Source organism: Heterodontus francisci, chromosome 11, assembly GCF_036365525.1.
Source record: "Heterodontus francisci isolate sHetFra1 chromosome 11, sHetFra1.hap1, whole genome shotgun sequence".
NCBI lineage: Eukaryota > Metazoa > Chordata > Chondrichthyes > Heterodontiformes > Heterodontidae > Heterodontus > Heterodontus francisci.
Window position 1 is genome coordinate 96,679,641 of NC_090381.1, and position 22,999 is coordinate 96,702,639.

Below are 22,999 nucleotides of genomic sequence, written 5' to 3' on the forward strand. Positions count from 1 at the left end.
GTACTGAAGACTCCAGAACTAGCTGTGCCCCTAGCCAAGTTGTTCCAGTACAGCTACAACATTGGCATCTACCCGACAATGTGGAAAATTGGCCAGGTATTTCCTGTCCATGAGAAGCGGAACAAATCAAACCCGGCGAATTCCCACCCTATCAGCCTACACTCAATCATTAGCAAAGTGACGGAATGTTACTGGGATATTCGTTATCAGTATAAATACTGCTAACGAAAGATGGAAAATATATCACTTCTATTTATATAGCACCTTAAATATTGAATTGACTCAAGGCATTTCACAACTGGGACACATCCAAGCAAGAGTAGGAGAAAGTAGTCACTGAAAAAATAGTTTAAGAGGTTATGTTTTAAAGGAGGCTTTTGTAGATGGGGAGAGATGTAACAAGGCAAGGGGGGGGGGGGGGGGGTCAAGAGTTTGAAGTTGCTGCAGCATTTTCACAAATAAATAGGGAGCACCATTAGCCTTGCTGTTATTTTGACTGCAAATTATGGCCCAATAAATAAGAAGTGGCTGTTAATTTAAGTGCCATCACTGGTTTGTATCTGCAAACTTGATTATTTCCCAGACAGCATTGTGATTGACAGTGTCCCTGTGCACGCAAAGAGTTTGGTCAATTCACCAGATGGAGTACTGACGGTGAACGCTGATGACAGTTTGGCGAACAGGAGTTACTGATTGTGACAATGAGAGAGCAGAATGAGCACATACACAGTTGAAATAACAAGCTCTCAATCTGTAGGGATGCAAATCTTTTTGATCATTCATTCATTTCACTAGCACTGCAGATGTTCTGAGTGGCTCACTGATCACATGCTGAAAATCGCAGCAGATTTAATGCACTTCTTCCAATTTGCTTCTGAGAAGTTCATTTATGAAGAAACCCTCAGAGACGAAACTATCAGCAATTTGAAAGAAGCAGAAATGATGCCAGCGTTCAGGAGAAGTTGTTTGGGGGGAGGGGGCAGTGGGGAGGCACGTCAGCTTACATTCACTCTGAGCTGCATTGACATTACCAGTTTTAAGACTGCAAAGTAAATGAGGTGGCACTGCTGTTGGAAATGGAGCACAGCACTGAGTTAGGTGGTTTCAGCTGTCACTTCCAGTGGCTGTGCACTCTCCAAGGACAATGTCAACAGAAAAAGTACTGAAAGTAAAGGCAGACAGCTTCTGGGAAATGTGTTATCACAAGCAGCAACCTTAAAATACACACTTACTTTAAAATGGAACTGTCTTGTGCAGAATCTAGCTCACAACATAAATGGAACAGTTTTCACGGCACCAAGACAAGGAAGTAATATTGCAGAAATAGTTTTTCAAATTTAAACGCACTTATGGTTCTAATTAATGAATCAATTCTAGAGGTTAAGTGGCACAGTGATTTGCTTGTCTATCTCTGTGACCAAGGTTCAAATCTACTCCAGACTTACTAAATGAAAATTTCTGGGAGAACGAGCAAAGCTGATTCAAGACATCTGGGAACCCTTGGAAGAGCTGTTCTGTGTTTCCCTTTTCCCGACGTAATGGATAAACTATTATTCTAGATGGCTCAGGATATGCACATGCTGATAAATACCAGATATGTCCAACTAAAGAAGTGAATTATGGGGCATTTCAGGTGTACTAACGAAAAGCTAAATTTTAGAAACAAAACAGCATTATTGAATGCACTAATTTATCCTGATGGGAAAATCAAAATGATTGCAATAGATGTGGGAGCAGTCTTGTATATTAGCTATTCTTAAAACCAGATAGTGGTATAACTTTGCTCAATTAGGTAGCATTTTTGCAGAAATCAATAAAAAAAAGTTGAGATTTTAGTTTAGAAACAAATCCATAAGCTCCTTAAAGTTGGAACCATTTAGTGCAGGTTGTGTTGCCTCAATCTGTCTTAAATTTTCATCACCAGAAATTTTTGGATGGCAGCTATTCAAGAAGGTCCATTACCACCTTCTCAAAGGCAAGTAGGGGCAGGCATAAATGCTGAGAATGAATTAAAGAAGGAGCAGTCGTTGGTATACAGTTGTATTTTAATGTTGACAGACCCAACACAGTTAAGCTTTGGCGGACCTTGCTGCAGTTCAGGGGTTGCTTATGAGTGTAGAGTTGCAAATTTGTTCTTTCTGTTCTACGGCTGTGCTCAGATACAGTCCAGATGAACTGGGTGGAAATTTTCCCTCTGGCAACTGTAAAGGCCCAAAGTTAAATACATTTGTGACAGGTGCATCCAGTTCTAAGTGGATGGAAGTGAAAAACACAAATTTAGTACTAATCTGAAAGGCTTTTAGTGGAAGATGGAAATATCCCTGTTGTTTGGACTTTCTTTTCCCGTAAAGAATTGATTTTATTTCCAGTAACATAAATCTGACATGTTGCGATGACAACCATGTATGTTGGTCTAAAATGGATCCAAATTCAGTCATTACATTAAATGCATTACAGCCTAGAATCTGCATTCTGAACCTACGGGATGGCTGTGTGTGTGGGCAGGACTTGGCTCATCCGTAAAAACACAAATGCATAGAAAAGATAAATCCAAAACAGTCCTCCACCTAGCTCCCCAGTCTATATTTCTAAAATAAGTTGTGACTTCAAGACCACAATCTCATCAATGCACCACAATCCTCCCTGCTAACCATGTCCTTGAATGTTTCCTCAGTGCTGCTGCTTCCTCTCACCATTACTCTTGCAGCAACAGGAAGCACATCCTGCATCATTGGCGTCTGCAAAAGGAACAGGCCATTTTCACTTAACTGTGCAGGTCTGGACAGCCCAGCTGTTGCATATCATAGAATCATAGAAACTTACAGCACAGGAGAAGGCTATTTGGCCCACTGAGCCTGTGCTGGCTCTTTGAAAGAGCAGTCGTGTTTACTCCCACATCCCCACCTTTTGTCAGTAATCTATTAAGTTCCTCATCCTCAAGTACTTGTCCAACGACCTTGAGAAAACTATTTATGGAATCAGCTTCCATCACCTTTTTAGACAAAGTATTCCAAATTCCAACAATTCTGAGTGAAAAAATTTCTCATCTCCCCTCTAGATATTTTGCCAATGATTTAAATCTATGTTATTGACCCACTCGCGAGAGGGCATAGCTTTTCTCTATCTATTTTATCAAAACCTATCACTCGAAAATCTCAATGAGTTCACCTCAGAACCTCTTCTGTTCAAAGGAGAACAGTCCTAACTTTTCCAACCTCTCCTCACGTCTGAAGTCCCTCATCCTCGGTAAATTTCCTCTGTATCCTTTCTAAAGCTTTTACATCTTTCTAGAAGTTTTGTGCCTAGATCAAAGAACAAAGAACAGTACGGCACAGGAACAGGCCATTCGGCCCTCCAAGCCTGCGCCGATCTTGATGCCTGTCTAAACGAAAACCTTCTGCACTTCCGGGGTCCGTATCCCTCTATTCCCATCCTATTCATGTATTTGTCAAGATGCCTCTTAAACTTGCCACCTCCGCCGGCAGCAAGTTCCAGGCACTCACCACCCTCTGTGTAAAAAACTTGCCTCGCACATCCCCTCTAAACTTTGCCCCTCGCACTTTAAACCTATGTCCCCTAGTAACTGACTCTTCCACCCTGGGAAAAAGCTTCTGACTATCCACTCTGTCCATACCACTCATAACTTTGTAAACCTCTATCATGTCGCCCCTCCACCTCTCTCATTCCAGTGAAAACAATCCGAGTTTATCCAACCTCTCCTCATAGCGAATACCCTCCAAACCAGGCAACATCCTGGTGAATCTCTTCTGTACCCTCTCCAAAGCCTCCACATCATTCTGGTAGTGTGGCGACCAGAATTGTACGCAATATTCCAAGTGTAGCCGAACTAAAGTTCTGTACAGCTGCAGCATAACTTGCCAATTTTTATACTCTATGCCCCGACCAATGAAGGCAAGCATGCCGTATGCCTTCTTGACTACCTTATCCACCTGCGTTGCCACTTTCAGTGATCTGTGGACCTGTACGCCCAGATCTCTCAGCCTGTCAATACTCCTAAGGGTTCTGCCATTTACTGTATACTTCCCACCTGTATTAGACCTCACATTTGTCCGGATTAAACTGCATCTGCCATTTCTCCACCCAAGTCTCCAACCGATCTATATCCTGCTGTATCCTCTGACAATCCTCATCACTATCCGCAACTCCACCAACCTTTGTGTCGTCCGCAAACTTACTAATCAGACCGGCTACATTACATTATAAATACTACAAACAGCAAAGGTCCCAGCACTGATCCCTGCGGAACAACACGAGTCACAGCCCTTCATTCAGAAAAGCACCCTTCCACTGCTACCCTCTGTCTTCTATGACCGAGCCAGTTCTGTATCCATCTTGCTAGCTCACCTCTGAAACCGTGTGACTTCATCTTTTGTACCAGTCTGCCATGAGGGACCTTGTCAAAGGCTTTACTGAAGTCCATGTAGACAACATCCACTGCCCTTCCTTCATCAATCATCTTCATCACTTTCTCAAAAAACTCAATCAAATTAGTGAGACACGACCTCCCCTTCACAAAACCATGCTGCCTCTCGCCAATAAGTCCATTTGTTTCCAAATGGGAGTAATTCCTGTCCCGAAGAATCCTCTCCAATAATTTGCCTACCACTGACGGAAGGCTCACCGGCCTGTAATTTCCTGGATTATCCTTGCTACCCTTCTTAAACAAAAGAACGATACTGGCCATTCTCCAGTCCTCTGGGACCTCACCTGCAGTCAATGAGGATACAAAGATTTCTGTCAAGGCCCCAGAAATTTCTTCCCTTGACTCCCTCAGTATTCTGGGGTAGATCCCATCAGGCCCTGGGGACTTATCTACCTTAACGCTTTTCAAGACGCCCAACACCTCCTCCTTTTTGATATCGACATGACTCAGACTATCTACACTCCCTTCCCTGGACTCATCATCCACCAAGTCCTTCTCTTTGGTGAATACTGATGCAAAGTACTCATTTAGTACCTCGCCCATTTCCTCTGGCTCCACACATAGATTCCCTTCTCTGTCCTTGAGTGGGCCAAAACTTTCCCTGGCTACCCTCTTGCTCTTTATATACGTATAAAAAGCCATGGGATTCTCCTTAATCCTGTTTGCCAATGACTTTTCATGACCCCTTTTAGCCCTCCTGACTCCTTGCTTAAGTTCCTTCCTACTTTCTTTATATTCCTTTTTGCGAGGAGCAGCTTTGACAGAACGAGGTGCGGAGCGAACTTACAGCTGAGCGGTCAATTTCAGTGTAAGTTACAAGTTAATCCCCTTTTGTTTCGGAGGACCAGGGGACTGCTGGGTAAGGGAAAACTATTTATTTGGGCAGTTTTAAAATTTTTTTCTTTTTGCGAGGAGCAGCTTTGACAGAACGCGGTGCGGAGCGAACTTACAGCTGAGCGATCAATTTCAGTGTAAGTTACAAGTTAATCCCCTTTTGTTTCGGAGGACCAGGGGACTGCTGGGTAAGGGAAAACTATTTATTTGGGCAGTGGCAGTACCCGAGACACTACACGTGTAGTGTCTCCCACCCACCCTCCTCCTCTAACCAAAAAAAAAGGACTCTGGTGTGTTGATAAGGTAAGCTTTTTATTTAAAAAGTTCAGTCCGTCGGATTGTTAAGCGAACAAGTTTTGACTTTTTTTTTCGTTTGGTTTTTCAGTAGATTTGTTGGGAATCTAGAATAGTGGGAATGGAGGTAAAGGCAGTTGTATGTTCCTCCTGCAGAATGTGGGAGGTAGGGGTTGCCAAGAGTGTCCCTGCTGACTGCATCTGCGGGAAGTGCACCCAACTCCAGCTCCTCGCAGACCGCGTTAGGGAACTGGAGCTGGAGCTGGATGAACTTCGGATCATTCGGGAGGCGGAGGGGATTATTGACAGGAGTTATAGGGAAGCAGTCACACCTCAGGTAAAAGAAGTAGGTAGATGGGTTACCGTCAGGGGAAGGAAAGGGAACCAGCAGGCAGTGCAGGGACCCCCTGTGGCCGTTTCCCTCAACAACAGGTATACCGTTTTGGATACTGTTGGGGGGGACGACTTACCAGGGGTAAGCAATGGGGTACAGGTCTCTGGCACAGAGTCTGTCCCTGTTGCTCAGAAGGGAAGGGGGAAGAGGATCAGAGCATTAGTCATTGGGGACTCCATAGTTCGGGGAACAGACAGGAGGTTCTGTGGGAACGAGAGAGACTCACGGTTGGTGTGTTGCCTCCCAGGTGCCAGGGTACGTGATGTCTCTGATCGTGTTTTTGGGATCCTTAAGGGGGAGGGGGAGCACCCCCAAGTCGTGGTCCACATAGGCACCAACGACATAGGTAGGAAGAGAGATGGGGATTTAAGGCAGAAATTCAGGGAGCTAGGGTGGAAGCTTAGAGCGAGAACAACCAGAGTTGTTATCTCTGGGTTGTTGCCCGTGCCACGTGCAAGCGAAGAGAGGAATAGGGAGAGAGAGGAGTTGAACACGTGGCTGCAGGGATGGTGTAGGAGGGAGGGTTTTGGTTTCCTGGATAATTGGGGCTCTTTCTGGGGTAGGTGGGACCTCTACAAACAGGATGGTCTTCACCTGAACCAGAGGGGTACCAATATCCTGGGGGGGAGATTTGTTAGTGCTCTTCGGGGGGGTTTAAACTAAATCAGCAGGGGAATGGGAACCTAAATTGTAGTTCCAGTGTACAGGCTGTTGAGAGTAGTGAGGTAGGGGATAAGGTTACAGGGACGCAAGAGGGCAATGGCAAGCAAGAACTTGGTTTAAAGTGTGTCTACTTCAACGCCAGGAGCACCCGGAATAAGGTGGGTGAGCTTGCAGCATGGGTTGGTACCTGGGATCCTGATGTTGTGGCCATTTCAGAGACCTGGGTAGAGCAGGGGCAGGAATGGATGTTGCAGGTTCCGGGATTTAGATGTTTCAGTAAGAACAGAGAAGAGGGTAAAAGAGGGGGGGGGGTGTGGCATTGTTAATCAAGGAAAGTATTACAGCGGCAGAAAGGACGTTTGAGGACTCGTCTACTGAGGTAGTATGGGCCGAGGTTAGAAACAGGAGAGGAGAGGTCACCCTGTTGGGAGTTTTCTATAGACCTCCGAATAGTTCCAGAGATGTAGAGGAAAGGATAGCGAAGATGATTCTCGACAGGAGCGAGAGTAACAGGGTAGTGGTTATGGGGGACTTTAACTTTCCAAATATTGACTGGAAATACTATAGTTCGAGTACTTTAGATGGGTCTGTTTTTGTCCAGTGTGTGCAGGAAGGTTTTCTGACACAGTATGTGGACAGGCCAACCAGGGGCGATGCCACATTGGATTTGGTACTGGGTAATGAACCCGGCCAGGTGTTCGATTTAGATGCAGGTGAGCACTTTGGCGATAGTGATCACAATTCGGTTAGGTTTACCTTAGCGATGGGCAGGGACAGGTATATACCGCAGGGCAAGAATTATAGCTGGGGGAAAGGAAATTATGACGCGATTAGGCAAGATTTAGGATGTGTAGGATGGGGAAGGAAACTGCAGGGGATGGGCACAAACGAAATGTGGAGCTTTTTCAAGGAGCAGCTAATGCGTGTCCTTGATAAGTATGTACCTGTGAGGCAGGGAGGAAGTTGTCGAGCGAGGGAGCCGTGGTTTACTCAAGAAGTTGAAGCGCTTGTCAAGAGGAAGAGGGCGGCTTATGTTAGGATGAGACGTGAAGGCTCAGTTAGGGCGCTTGAGAGTTACAAGCTAGCCAGGAAGGATCTAAAGGGAGGGCTAAGAAGAGCAAGGAGAGGACACGAGAAGTCATTGGCGGATAGGATCAAAGAAAACCCTAAGGCTTTCTATAGGTATATCAGGAATAAAAGAATGATAAGAGTTAGAACAGGGCCAATCAAGGATAGTAGTGGGAAGTTGTGTGCGGAATCAAAGGAGATAGGGGAAGCGTTAAATGAATATTTTTCGTCAGTATTTACAGTAGAGAAAGAAAATGTTGCCGAGGAGATTACTGAGATACAGCCTACTAGGCTAGATGGGATTGAGATTCACAAGGAGGAGGTGTTAGCAATTTTGGAAAGAGTGAAAATAGATAAGTCCCCTGGGCCAGATGGGATTTATCCTCGGATTCTCTGGGAAGCCAGGGAGGAGATTGCAGAGCCGTTGTTGTTGATCTTTATATCGTCATTGTCGACAGGAGTAGTGCCGGAAGACTGGAGGATAGCAAATGTTGTCCCCTTGTTCAAGAAGGGGAGTAGAGACAGCCCTGGTAATTATAGACCTGTGAGCCTTACTTCGGTTGTGGGTAAAATGTTGGAAAAGGTTATAAGAGATAGGATTTATAATCATCTTGAAAAGAATAAGTTCATTTGCGATAGTCAGCACGGTTTTGTGAAAGGTAGGTCGTGCCTCACAAACCTTATTGAGTTTTTCGAGAAGGTGACCAAACAGGTGGATGAGGGTAAAGCCGTGGATGTGGTGTATATGGATTTCAGTAAGGCGTTTGATAAGGTTCCCCACGGTAGGCTATTGCAGAAAATACGGAAGTATGGGGTTGAAGGTGATTTAGAGCTTTGGATCAGAAATTGGCTAGCTGAAAGAAGACAGAGGGTGGTGGTTGATGGCAAATGTTCATCCTGGAGTTTAGTTACTAGTGGTGTACCGCAAGGTTCTGTTTTGGGGCTACTGCTGTTTGTCATTTTTATAAATGACCTGGATGAGGGTGTAGAAGGGTGGGTTAGTAAATTTGCGGATGACACGAAGGTCGGTGGAGTTGTGGATAGTGTCAAAGGGTGTTGTAGGGTACAGAGGGACATCGATCGGCTGCAGAGCTGAGCTGAGAGATGGCAAATGGAGTTTAATGCGGAGAACTGTGAGGTGATTCACTTTGGAAGGAGTAACAGCAATGCAGAGTACTGGGCTAATGGGAAGATTCTTGGTAGCGTAGATGAGCAGAGAGATCTTGGTGTCCAGGTACATAAATCCCTGAAAGTTGCTACCCAGGTTAATAGGGCTGTTAAGAAGGCATATGGTGTGTTAGCTTTTATTAGTAGGGGGATCGAGTTTCGGAGCCACGAGGTCATGATGCAGCTGTACAAAACTCTGGTGAGGCCGCACCTTGAGTATTGCGTGCAGTTCTGGTCACTGCATTATAGGAAGGATGTGGAAGCTTTGGAAAGGGTGCAGAGGAGATTTACTAGGATGTTGCCTGGTATGGAAGGAAGGTCTTACGAGGAAAGGCTGAGGGACTTGGGGTTGTTTTCGTTAGAGAGAAGGAGGAGGAGAGGTGACTTAACAGAGACATACAAGATAATCAGAGGGTTAGATAGGGTGGATAGTGAGAGTCTTTTTCCTCGGATGATGATGGCAAACACGAGGGGACATAGCTTTAAGTTGAGGGGTGAAAGATATAGGACAGATGTCAGAGGTAGTTTCTTTACGCAGAGAGTAGTAGGGGTGTGGAACGCCCTGCCTGCAACAGTAGTAGACTCGCCAAATTTAAGGGCATTTAAGTGGTCATTGGATAGACATATGGATGAAAATGGAATAGTGTAGGTCAGATGGTCGGCGCAACATCGAGGGCCGAAGGGCCTGTACTGCGCTGTAATGTTCTAATTCTAATTCTAATTCCTCAAGGGCTTTGTCTGTTCCCAGCCTTCTAGCCCTTACGAATGCTTCCTTTTTCTTTTTGACTAGGCTCACAATATCCCTCATTATCCAAGCTTCCCGAAACTTGCCAAACTTATCCTTCTTCCTCACAGGAACATGCCGGTCCTGGATTCCAATCAACTGACGTTTGAAAGACTCCCACGTGTCAGATGTTGATTTACCCTCAAATAGCCGCCCCAATCTAAATTCTTTAGTTCCTGCCTAATATTGTTATAATTAGCCTTCCCCAATTTAGCACCTTCACCTGAGGACTACTCTTATCCTTATCCACAAGTACCTTAAAACTTATGGAATTATGGTCACTGTTCCCAAAATGCTCCCCTACTGAAGCTTCGACCACCTAGCCGGGCTCATTCCCCAAAACCAGGTCCAGTACGGCCCCTTCCCTCGTTGGACTATCTACATATTGTTTCAAGAAGCCCACCTGAATGCTCCTTACAAATTCTGCCCCATCCAAGCCCCTAGCACTAAGTGAGTCCCAGTCAATATAGGGCAAGTTAAAATCACCCACCACAACAACCCTGTTGCTTTTACATCTTTCCAAAATCTGTCTACAATCTGCTCCTCTATCTCCCGCTGGCTTTTGGGAGGCCTGTCGTAAACCCCCACGTTGTGACTGCACCCTTCCTATTCCTGAGCTCCACCCATATTGCCTCGCTGCATGATCCCTCCAAGGTGTCCTTCCGCAGTACAGCTGTGATATTCTCCTTAACCAGTAATGCAACTCCCCCACCCTTCTTACATCCCCCTCTATCCCGCCTGAAGCATCTAAATCCCGGAATGTTTAGCTGCCAATCCTGTCTTTCCCTCAACCAAATCTCTGTAATAGCAACAACATCATAGTTCCAAGTACTAATCCAAGCTCTAAGTTTATCTGCCTTACCTGTTATACTTCTCACATTGAAACAAATGCACTTCAGACTACCAGTCCCGCTGTGCTCAGCAACATCTCCATGCCTGCTCTTCCTCTCAGTCTTACTGGCCTTATTCACCAGTTCCCCCTCAGTTATTTCACCTGCTGACCTACTGCTCTGGTTCCCATCCCCTGCCACACTAGTTTAAACCCTCCCGAGTGACGCTAGCAAACCTCGCAGCCAGGACATTTGTGCCCCTCCAGTTTAGATGCAACCCGTCCTTCTTGTACACATCCCACCTGTCCCGGAAGAGATCCCAATGATCCAGATATCTGAAACCCTCCCTCCTACACCAGCTATTCAGCCACGTGTTTAGCTGCACTATCTTCCTATTTCTAGCCTCACTGGCACATGACACAGGGAGTAATCCTGAGATTACAACCCTAGAGGTCCTGTTTTTTAAACTTACTACCTAACTCCCTGAACTCCCCCTGCAGGACCTCGTCACTCTTCCTGCCTATGTCGTTAGTACCAATGTGTACCACAACCTCTGGCTGTTCACCCTCCCTGTCCTGGACGGTGACAATCTTCTTGACTGTTGCTGGAGCTGCACCCATCCAGGCAAGTGGAGAGTATTCCATCACACTCCTGACTTGTGCCTTGTAGATGGTTGACAGGCTTTGGGGAGTCATAAGGTGAGGTACTTGCTGCAAAATTCCCAACCTCTGACAGGCTCTTGTAGGCACAGCATTTATGTGGTTGGTCCAGTTCAGTTTCTGGTCAATGGTAACCCCCAGGATGTTGATAGTGGGGTATTCAGTGATGGTAATGCCGTTGATGGTCAAGGGGAGATGGTTGAATTCTCTCTTGTTGGAGATGGTCATTGCCTGGCACTGTTGTGGCACGAATGTAACTTGCCACTTATCAGCCCAAGCCTAAATGTTGTTCAGGTCTTGCTGCATATGAACACGGATTGCTTCAGTATCTGAGGAGTCATGAATGGTGCTGAACATTGGATTAATTAATGACCTCATAGTGAAGGCACCCCTAGGTAGCAGTGATCATAATATGATTGAATTTCACATTCAGTTTGAGGGAGAGAAAGGTGATTCGAAGACTCGTGTTTTAAACTTAAATAAAGGCAATTATGAAGGTACGAAGGCAGAGCTGGATAAAGTAAACTGGCAAATTAGATTAAGGGGTGTTAAGACGGTAAGACACAGTGGCAGACATTTAAGGAGACATTTAAGGAGACATTTTGGAATACTTCGAAAAGGTACATTCCAGTGAGAAAGAAAGACACTAAGGGAAGGATGCTCCATCCGTGGATAACTAAGGAAGTTAAAGATAGTATCAAATTAAAACAAAAGGCATATAATTCCGCAAAGATGAGTGGCAGATCAGAAGATTGGGCAGAATATGAAGAACTGCAAAGAATGACTAAAAGGTTAATAAGGAGGGAGCAATTAGAGTAGGAGAAAAAGCTAGCTAGAAATATAAAAACAGATAGTCAGAGTTTCTACAGGTATTTAAAAAGGAAAAGAGTAAGTAAACTGAGTTTTGATCCTCGAAAGAGAGAGCTTGGGGAATTAATAATGGAAAATAAGGAAATGGTGGATGAATTGAACAGCAATTTTGCATCTGTTTTCACTGTACAGGATACAAATAACAACCCAGAAATAATTGTGAATCAGTTGGTGAGGGAGGAACCTAAAACAATTACAATCACCAAGAAAAGATAAACGTTAAAAAGACAAGCCTGAAGGCATCATGTCTCAATGCGCAGAGTATTCGCAATAAGGTAGGCGAATTAACTGCACAAACAGAAGTAAATGGATATGATATAGTTGCGATTATGGAGACGTGGCTGCAGGGTACTGAACATCCGGGGATATTCAATATTTAGGAAGGACAGGCAAAAAGGGAAAGGAGGTTGGGTAGCATTGCTAGTAAAAGAGGAAATCAATGCAATAGTGAGGAAGGGTATTAGCTCAGAGAATCCTGATGTGGAATCTGTATGGGTGGAGCTAAGAAACAGAAAGGGGCAGAAAACGTTGGTGGGGGTTGTATGTAGACTCCCAAACAGCAGTGGTGATGTAGAGGATGGCATTAAACAAGAAATTAGAGATGCATGCAATAAGGGCACAACTGTAATTATGGGTGAATTTAATCTACATAGAGATTGGGTAAACCAAATTAGCAATAATACTGTCGAGGAGGAATTCCTGGAATGCGCACGTGATGGTTTTTTGGACCAATACATTGAGGAACCAACTAGAGAACAGGCCATCCTAGACTGGGTATTGTGTAATGAGAAAGGATTAGTTAACAATCTTGTTGTGGGGGGGTCCCTTGGGGAAGTGCGACCATAATATGATAGAATTCTTCATTAAGATGGAGTGTTAGAGAGTTGATTCCAAGACTAGGGTCCTGAATCTAAATAAAGGCAACTATGAAGGTATGAGGTGCGAGTTGGCTATGATAGATTGGGGAACGTTACTAAAAAGGTTGACAGTGGATAGGCAATGGATAACATTTAAAGAGCGCATGGATGAATTACAACAATTGTTCATTCCTGTCTGGTGCAAAAATAAAACAGGAAGGGTGGCTCAACCGTGGCTTACAAAAGAAATTAGGGATAGTATTAGGTCCAAGAAGGAGAAATATAAAATGGCTAGAACAAACAGCAAACCTGAGGGTTGGGAGCAGTTTAGAATTCAGCAAAGGAGGACAAAGGGATTGATTAAGAAGGGGAAAATAGAGTTTGAGAGTACGCTTGCAGAGTACATAAAAACTGACTAGAAAAGCTTCTATCGATATGTGAAGAGAAAAAAATTAGTGAAGACAAATGTGGGTCCCTTACAGTCAGAAACGGGGGAACATGAAGTTGAGACTACAATCAGATCAGCCATGATCTTATTAAATGGTGGAGCAGGATCGAAGGGGCCAAATGGCCTACTCCTGTTCCTAATTCGTATTTTTGTATGTTGTGCAATCATCAACGAATATCCCCACTTCTGGCCTTATGATGGAGGGAAGGGCATTGATGAAGCAGCTGAAGATGGTTGGGCCTCAGACACTACCCTGAGGAACTCCTGCAGTGATGTCCTGGAGCAGAGATGACTGAGCTCCAACAACCACAACCATCTTCCTTCGTGCTAGGTATGACTCCAACCAGCGGAGAGTTTTCCCCCGATTCCCATTGACCTCAGTTTTGCTAGGGCTCCTTGATGCCACACTCGGTCACATGCTGTCTTGATGTCAAGGGCAGTCATTCTCACCTCACCTCTTGAGTTTAGCTCTTTTGTCCATGTTTGGATCAAGGCTGTAATGAGGTCAGGAGCTGAGTGACCCTTCTACAGAGAAATAAACAGTCATAGAACCATCCAGGTTTATAGTACAGAGACAGCCCATTTAGCCTATTGCTAGAACAATCAAAACTAATTCTATTGTCCTGCATTGCCCATATCCCTGTATCATTCTCTGTTTTAAATATTTATCCAGTTTTCCCTCAAAAAGTTCAATGGTCTCTGCCTCAGTCACTCCCTGTGACTTTGGATTTTGTGTTCCAACAATTCTGTGATTTTTTTTCCTCTTTCCTCAGCCTTTTATTGAAAATTTTAAATTCATGACCCTTTGTCATTGACCCTCCAACCAAATCAAGTAGTCTTTCCTATTCACCCTATCAAAATTCCTCATAACCCACCTCTTAGCCTTTTCTGCTCCAGTGGAAATTGAGGCAAAATCTCAAGTCTCGTCTCATAACTCTAGTTTCCTATTCCTGGCACTACCGAATGAATCTACTGCTGTACACGCTCTATGATGAGGTGACCAAACCTGCAAACGCTCCAGCTGCAGCCTGATGCCTTGTACAAATTTATTACATTATTCTTGTACTCCATGTTGCCATTTATAAAACCCAAAAGGTTATTCACCTTTTTCCATTGCTTGTTTTTCCTCCCAAAATGTACTACATCACAAAGTTAGAGAAAGGGCAAGTTGATGCAAATGAAGATACCATAGTTTGCTCCAATTATGGTTAAGTTTGTTCAATATAAAAGCCCCTCGATTAGTTTATGTTCAGTAATAATTCGCAGGAATACATTTACTTATATGAGTAAAAATGTTGCACTTTGGTCCTCTCCTGTCATGCTGATTCGCATTTAGAGTCCATGTTTCCTCCTAGTGATCAAACTGATCCATGAAAATCACATGACCCATATCTCCGTAACTCCTCCAGTGTTTGGATTGATGTGGGGAAGTCATGTGGCCCATGGCCCCAATATTCCTTAAACAATCTAATTGGACCACATGATCCACACAAGGGTAGCACTCCAGCTGCAGAACCTGGAGCTGCGAAAAGGTGGGGCTGAAGTAGAAGTTTCAATTCCAAATTAATGGATACCCAGATTGGCAGTGGGAGGGGTGCTGTAGCAGAGACTAAATGAGACCATTGAGTACAGCTGAAGTGGGTCTCCAGGACACCAGACTCATTTATGAAGCAGCTAGGTGTTAACATGTGATTGCAGTAGGATTGGCATTTTGAAAGCATGACATTAAACCACCTGAAAGGTGCTCTTCATCCAAACCTATCTTGTAGTTGCCTCAAGTCATTTGTTCCAATTAATAACATGAATGTATGAGTTTATCTGTTTTTAACTCCCAAAAGATGCATTTCATATGAAGAATATTGTTACTGAAATTAATACAGTTTCACACTCCTCTATTTCTAAGGTCTCGAGCATCCCTGATTTTAATGGTTCCACTATTGGTGTTTGTGCCTTCAGCTGCCATGACCCTGATCTCTGGAGTTGCCTCCCTAAACCTCTCTGTCTCACTATCCTCCTTTACGTTGCTCCTTAAAACCTACCTCTTTGACCAAGCTTTTGATCACCCGTCCTAATATCTCCTTATGTGGCTTGATGCCAAATTGTACTTTACAACACTCGTGAAGCGCCGTGGGATGCTTTACTACATTAAAGTCACTATATAAATACAAGTTGTTGTTGGCATTTCTTACCTGTTTTGTTCTCATCTTTGCTTCATCAGAAAGATTATTATAGGTGTAATGAGCTTGAGTGATTCCACAGAAAAGAACAGCAACAATTCCTATCATGGGAACAAAAACAACACATTCCTTTAGTGAAGTATTTCGCCTTGTGACTCCAAAGTACTTGACTTATAATGCTGACGATTAGAGAGGGCAGTTTGTCGTCAGGACCTCTTATCGAGGAAGCATTGCCTTTTTGACCCCCATCCAAATAAGGGGCTTTACCGGGAGGCCTTTTTGAATGTGGAATTCCTTGGAACCCCTTAAACAAATTTACAGCCATGATTAAACAGAACAATGCTGCCTACAGGATGCTGGTTAACACTTGTAGCTTTAACCAGGAGTGGTTGTTATTACCTCTGACTGGACCTATACACAATGGTCAACTGTTGTCTGTGTCTGAATCGGTTGGCTGCAGTTCCAGACAGTTTTGTGAGCTGCTATACTGACTGCCAGAACTTTACTGAGCCAATTTCATTCATTTACTCAAAATTCTGTCTCAGACACACAAGGGTCTGTGGCAGCAGTTGCCTGGCACAAATCATAAATTCACATCGGTGCCACAAGCAGCCTTGCATCCCTGTAACTGGCACACAACAGTGTGGGGAATTGGTGCTCAGCAAATGCAACATTTGACTTTATTTTCTGATGGCTCACATTGTGTGCATGCCCATTATGTGCCAAAGGTAAGGTGATATGGTGCATCTTCTGTACAATCTTAGCCCAATCATCAGGTCTTTTTTTGGCTGTCTGTTTTTGATATTTTACAAATAACAAGTACACAAAACGTTCTGGTACTGCCATTCCTCACCTTAATGAGAATAAAAATCCATTTTAAAAAAACTGAAGTATTTCTTAATATTACGGAGACACTTAACAAGATGGATAAATAAGGAGGTAGCACTAGGAAGGTTAATCCTTCATGAGAGTCTTGAAATAAATTAACTTAAAAACTAAACAAATTCTCCATTTTTTGCACCATGAAGCCAGTCTATAACCATATTTTGGGGACTGACTTAAGGTAGTCTCCTCTACATATAACCTGTTGTCACTTGGAAAAACAGGCAACGTAGGAACAGGAGTAGGATATTCAGGCCTTCAACCCTAGTTCATTATTCTATCTATTATGGCTGATCTGAACCTCAATTCTATTTACTCAACTTTGCTCCATATCCCATAATACTCTTTTATCAACAAAAATCTATCAATCTCAGTCTTGAAAATGTCCATTAATCAAGCGTCCATAATCTTTTGGGGGATTTTCACTACCTTTTGTATGAAAACTAGAACTGCACAGGGACACAAACAGTGGATGCTGGAAACCTGAATACAGAAAATGCTGGAAATACTCAGCAGGTCTGGCATCTGTGGAGAGAGAAACAAAGTTAACGTTAAATCGATGACCTTTTGTTCGAACAGATGAAAGGTCATTGACCTGAACCATTAACTGTTTTGCTCTTTACAGATGCTGTCACCCCTGCTGAATATTTCCACCATTTTCTTACTGTACAGGGAGAGTTCAACTTCAGACAAACCTAAGTATCATAATTAGTCACAATCAACTATTATATTATATCACTGTATATTGCTCTCCAGAAATCTGCTGGAAAAACCTTAGTGTTACATCATTTGCAACGTACTGTTAAATTTTCAGATTAAATGGGAGTCAAATGGTGACGACCCTACACCCATATCATTTCTCTACAGCATGGATCTTCCTAGCACACTGCCATAGTTATTGCAGCAAAGGAATCAATTAAAAACAGAAAACAATATTAAGAATCTCTTTAGAAACACTGCTGCATTCATAGATTGATTTTCCTCACAGATACAATACCCTTGCCCCAGCGATATGATCACCCTCAAACGTAGATCCATCAATAGTGTCCCCCACTTCCAGCATGAGATTAGAGTAGTGAGCATCAAGGTGATGAGCTGATTTTGTGGCATTTCCAAAGTTGGCATCATTAACTATTCTTGACAATCTCCCAGCTCAGATTACGCCTGCCTACAGAAGCTTGGGAAAAGCACACAGCTGCAGCTGTTATGTTATGTGGTTGCTTCTTCGATGCTGGGCAGAGAATGAAACTTGACTGAACAAAGACACTGAGTACCCTTATTTTCATCTGGAGCTACGGAGGTACAAATGGAAACAGTGCAGCAAAGGAGAGGTAACTTTATGACCCCAGTATCAAAGGAACATAACAGTCTCTTTGGCAGGAGGTGGCTGCCAAAGTAGACACAATTTCAAACATATAGAGGGTAGGTGTTATGAATTCTGGACTTTGTAACATGACTATGTTTTTAAAACTGTGATTTTTAGAAGTTTAAGATGGAGATGGAGTCCGAGAAGTCAGGTGACCTCACATCCACTCTCTTTAAGGACGAGACAGAAATCTTGGTTACCAGGACAACAGAAAACACCGATCAAAGTCTTTTTTTGAAAAGCATAAACTGTAGGGGTATAACACCTGAAGAACAATGGGTTTCATCTTCCCAGACTTTTGGATCATAAACAAGGAGTCAGTGATACTGAGGATGCAAATATAGGAGGCAGCTGTTAACACTTGGGAACAGTGGAAGACCCAGGTGGCTCGGCTGAAACCAGACTTCTGGACTTTGCATATTGGAAAAGGACAATGAGCTATTGACTTTTGTTTCCAGATCAATTTATCAGATTTTCTGAAGGTAGACATGCTGTAAGAAAGGAAACCAGTGGTGGCAGCCTCAGAACAGGCTGTGGGAAAGGAAGACAGCCAGCAATGGCAACCTCAATGGAGAGAGAGGGAACACCTGCTCTGAGAGAATACTGATTCAGCGAAAGGCTGTGAAGACTTGAACCTGTTTCGAAAGTTGAGGTTTACGGAGAAGTAGAAGTCCAACAGGATCACCAGGAGTTTCCTTATTCATGGACGTCCAGGTAGAAAGTGCTTGGACAAGTGAGTGAAGAGGACATTGACTTTAAGAAAAGTCTGGGAGATCCAACCCATTGCAAATGGGAGGGGTTTAGGACTTTTAACCACAAAGATTTTGCCATCAAAGAGGACTGTATAACATAATAGTGTGGCATGAGGTTTTCAAGTATTCTATTAATTAAGAAAATACCTTTTTCGTAATTTGGGGTATCAGCTACTTACAAAGTACTATCTAGTTAATGGGGATTTCTTTTAGATTAATCATAATTTAAGTCTTCAAAGGTCTCACTGAGGTTGTAACAGCAGAGAAGTAAATAAGAAAGAAATTTAATAGCCTCAGGAAGTAGGCCAAGTTCAGACTAGACAGTATTTAACTACACCAAGTAGTGAAGCATATCCCAAAGAGTTTCCTCTTATCCTCTTATACTCCATATGAAGAGTTTGCAAAATTGCTCTTTCCAAGCTTCTCATGAATTCCCATACTGCGGAAGGCCACACTTCAAACTTGAATTACTTCTGCATGATCAATTAGAAAGTTGAGATCGCAAAGCAAGTTTTCTGCAGAGCATACCACGAGCATGTTCGTTGACGCTTGCACAAGCTGGGCATGCAGCACGGACACTTGGCTGTCTCCCCATATGCTCTTCAAACCTAAAATATCTCAACACCACTAAGTATTACTAAAGTAAAGAATTGGTTGTATTCTTATAAGCAAAAGGTTGCTATTAAGGGCAATGGTTCCGTATGGGCACTGATTACTAATGGTATCTCACAGCAATCAATATTAGGACCGCTATTTTTCACAATCTTTAGTAGTGATATGCACACGGGTGTTATCGGAATTCAGTGCAACGTATTCACATATAGAAACAGATTACACTTCACTACATGCAGATAGCCTGGGAAACTGTACTGTGGCATTATATAAATGCCATGCGCCTGTTTCACAAACCCCAAAGTGCTTGGAGGTAACCAGTAGACCCCTGCCTAGAGCATGGCTACCCGATCCAAACTCAATTGGAGCCGACGACATGTGTCGGGATCAGGTCGGGTCGCTCTTCCGGGTCTGGCATTCAGGCTCGCCTCGGGTCTGACACACTCTATCATCACCTCTGGTACGTGGCTCCAATCTTATTGTACTTTTTGAACAACCTTTCAAGTCCAGTTACAGTTTTTGTTGCTTATCTGCACAAGCTTAAAAAGTGAAAAATGGAAGCTAGGTTAACTGAACATTCCGGTGGTCAGGTCGGGCGCGGGAAAAAATGAAAAGACTCGGGCTGGGTTGGATGTGGTTCTGTCGGGCTCAGATCGGGTTTCATTTGCAGACCTGAGCAGGCTTTTACCCCTGCCTCGGCACAGATTGGTCACTTCCTCCTGGTCAGGTGGATGAAAGCTCTAGTCCTGCACAATGCTGTTGGTATCTACTGCTGCTGACTACAGTTATCTTACATAATGTTGGCTCCTTTATCCAGCAGCAGCTTGTCCACATGAAGCAAATTGGCCGCAACTGCTCATCATTCATGTCATTCCAAATTGACACAGATACTGGAACTTTTTACTTCTTTTATACCTTATTTGAAGTATAGTTCAGCCAAAACTTTGACCAGTGATATATCCAACTCTTCCAAAAAACCCTGAATGTGTGTAATCCATCCATTTATATACTGATCGTTCAATACCACATGCAGTTGTACCAGTGTCAGACCGTCCTCATATCATGTAACACTTCTGCTTGGTACTTATGTACTGTAATTGGGCTTAGAAATTGGGCCAGGTTCCCTACAGTCAGGGTCCCTGTACACCCAGCAGTCTCATATTTTATTGTGGCAATCAGCCGCCTTGAATGTGCCCTACACCCTTTCTGGACCAACAGTTGGCCACTTTGTATTCAGCCATACTGCATTTAAAACATTTAATTTCCCTTGAATTGCCGCTCTGATCTGTATCTATGTAGGCTGATGGGGTGTTGGCTAACCATTGGCTCGCTGCATTCCCCAGCTGTTGTGAGACATGTTTATCTTCGTCGTCACTCTCCACTGTAAACCATGTGACAATGCAGCACCTGTCTTATCACAAAGTGAGGATACCAGCCCTTCTCACCAAACTTTCTATGGTAGTTTGCTAGCAAATTAGAAGCACTTAAAAATCAATCTCTGTCATCCGATTCTTTAAATCTTGATAGAAGATTGAAATATAGTAACTTTGTGCTGCACAGAGTTGAGTTGGTTTGACGGAACCAGCTCGTCAGTCTTGTTATCATTAAGCCTCTCTCCAAGTTCAATTGCAGCAGCTTCTTTTCCTCAGCCTGGTCATCCCTGAACGTATTCTGCTGCTTTGAAGCTTCTAGTCTAAGCACTTCTAACTTTCACAAACCAACGTGCTAGTTCTAGCTCAAGTTCATGTTCTTCATACGCCTGGATCATCTTTTAATCACGTAATTTGGTTTTGGTACTTTATTTAGCTTTAAAATTTGAACACCCATTACAGTCTGACACCAACCATAATGATTGAAGCAAACTCTGGCAACTTGTGGAGTGAAATTCAACTTTGGCAGGGACACAAGACTGGACGGTAGCAGATCACCTATTAGTCACCCTGCTGATTTTCTTTGCTTTAATGAAAGGGAAAATAAGGGGCATAATATATGATTAATGCATTATGCCCCAGCCAAAGCTGCATTTCATCCTCTTCATTTTATGCTCAGTGCCTAAGTTCCAACATCCAGGGGGTTCACTGTTGCTCCCTATAAAGCAAAGCATAAGCACAATATAACATAAAGGGTACAATTTTAAAGGGGGTGCAAGAGCAGAGGGACCTGGGTGTATATGTACATAAGTCATTGAAGGTGGCAGGACAGGTTGAGAGAGCGGTTAATAAAGCATACAATATCCTGGGCTTTATTAATAGGAGCACAGAGTACAAGAGCAAGGAGGTTATGTTAAACTGGCATAAGTTTAGCCTCGACTGGAGTATTGCGTCCAGTTCTGGGCGCCGTACTCTAGGAAAGATGTGAAGGCATTGGAGAGAGTAAGAAAAGATTCATGAGGAACTTCAGGTACGAAGACAGATGGGAGAAGTTGGGACTGTTTTCCTTGAAGAGAAGGCTGAGAGGAAATTTGATAGAGGTATTCAAAATCATGAGAGGTCTGGACAGAGTGGATAGGGAAAAACTGTTCCCACTCATGCAAGGATCGAGAATGAGAGGGCACTGATTTAAAGTGATTGGCAAAAGAAGCAAAAGCGACATGAGGAAAAACCTTTTCATGCAGCGAGTGGTAGGATCTGGAATGCACTGCCTGAGAGTGTGATGGAGGCAGGTTCAATTGAGGCACTCAAAAGGGAATTAGACTGTTATCTGAAAAGGAAGAATGCAGAGGGTTACGGGGAGAAGACAGAGGAATGGCATTAGATGAACTGTTCATTCAGAGAGCATGTGCAGACACGATGGGTCGAATGGCCTCCTTCTGCACTGTAACAATTCTGTGATAAGTTTATCACCAAAGTAACTGCCACAGTAGAAAACAATAAACCTTTTATACCATTAAATTATTTTGCGGGATTTCATTGTACAAATTTTTCTTTGTAACAGATGCATACATAACACCCTAAAGTACAAGCCATCTCCTGCTAAAATAACAAAACAAGTTTACTGGGAAATAAAATTAATAGAAACAAGATTAAAACATGCAGATTTCAATTAACTCATTCTTGTTTAATGTAATCTCGGGTCCTGAGTTTCTAACAGTTCTCAGCAATAAACCCTCAATTTAGATGAGAATCTTTATGATCGACTTAATCACCCATAAAATCCCCCGTTAACCTCTATCCCTATGGTGACACAGCTGGCAAGCCTGAACAAGCAATGTTAACAAACCCAGTTATATTTCCTTCCTTTGTTCTGAAGCCCAAATTGGGACCAAAAAGTTCTAAAGAAATACCATCACACTCAGCACAACTGCCAATCATACTATGAGTTTAATGATTCAAAACAGTAAGCTTTAAGAGAGCACTGATAACCCACGGGAAGTGACCCTGTGATGGGACATTGCAAAGCCCATGGACAGAAGTAAACAATTGATAGCTAATTATTTCTGATACCTGGGTACACTGTGCAGGCACTGTTCATTAGGCAATCTACCTAATAGACATCTGTCTTTGAAATGGCTTCTGTACAAATCAGGGATGTAAATTCCTCAAATGCCCAGAAACAAGGACAGCAGAGAATCTCTTCAAACATGCAGCTGTCAATTTATAGATATTTATATGGTATTAAGCAGAGTGACCTGGTCTGGAGACTGATCTGGAGAACAGTGACAGCAATGAAGAAATGTCATTTTGTTTCTTCATTCTTTTCTCCATAATTCATTTGGGTGCTGGATGGCATCAAAGTGCTTCGCCTCTGCAAGGCTGAGATTGAAATTCAGTACAAAAAGGGTAAATGCAGGGACAAGCAAGAGATCGGCTCCAGATTTATGCTAAACGAGGAGTAAAATTCTTCATCAGGATGAAATGAGTCTTGCACAACAGAAGACTACCTTCTCAATGGAGCAGCT

At 43.2% G+C, this 22,999-nt stretch overlaps 1 protein-coding gene and 1 long non-coding RNA gene across 4 annotated transcripts in view; one reads left to right on the forward strand and one right to left on the reverse strand.

The window, feature by feature from the left end:
• LOC137375410 (uncharacterized) overlaps window positions 1–12,260 on the forward strand; it is an 88,741-nt gene extending 76,481 nt beyond the window's left edge. Inside the window, exons 3-4 of the long non-coding RNA XR_010975997.1 lie at window positions 5,363–5,415; window positions 12,140–12,260. This is a non-coding gene — a long non-coding RNA (uncharacterized lncRNA). The remainder of the gene's footprint in view (window positions 1–5,362; window positions 5,416–12,139) is intronic.
• LOC137375409 (sodium/hydrogen exchanger 9-like) overlaps window positions 1–22,999 on the reverse strand; it is a 490,009-nt gene that overhangs the window by 235,500 nt on the left and 231,510 nt on the right. For all 3 annotated transcript variants that reach the window (XM_068042592.1, XM_068042593.1, XM_068042594.1), the window contains exon 9: window positions 15,502–15,590. In XM_068042592.1, the coding sequence (XP_067898693.1) occupies window positions 15,502–15,590 (89 nt within the window). The remainder of the gene's footprint in view (window positions 1–15,501; window positions 15,591–22,999) is intronic.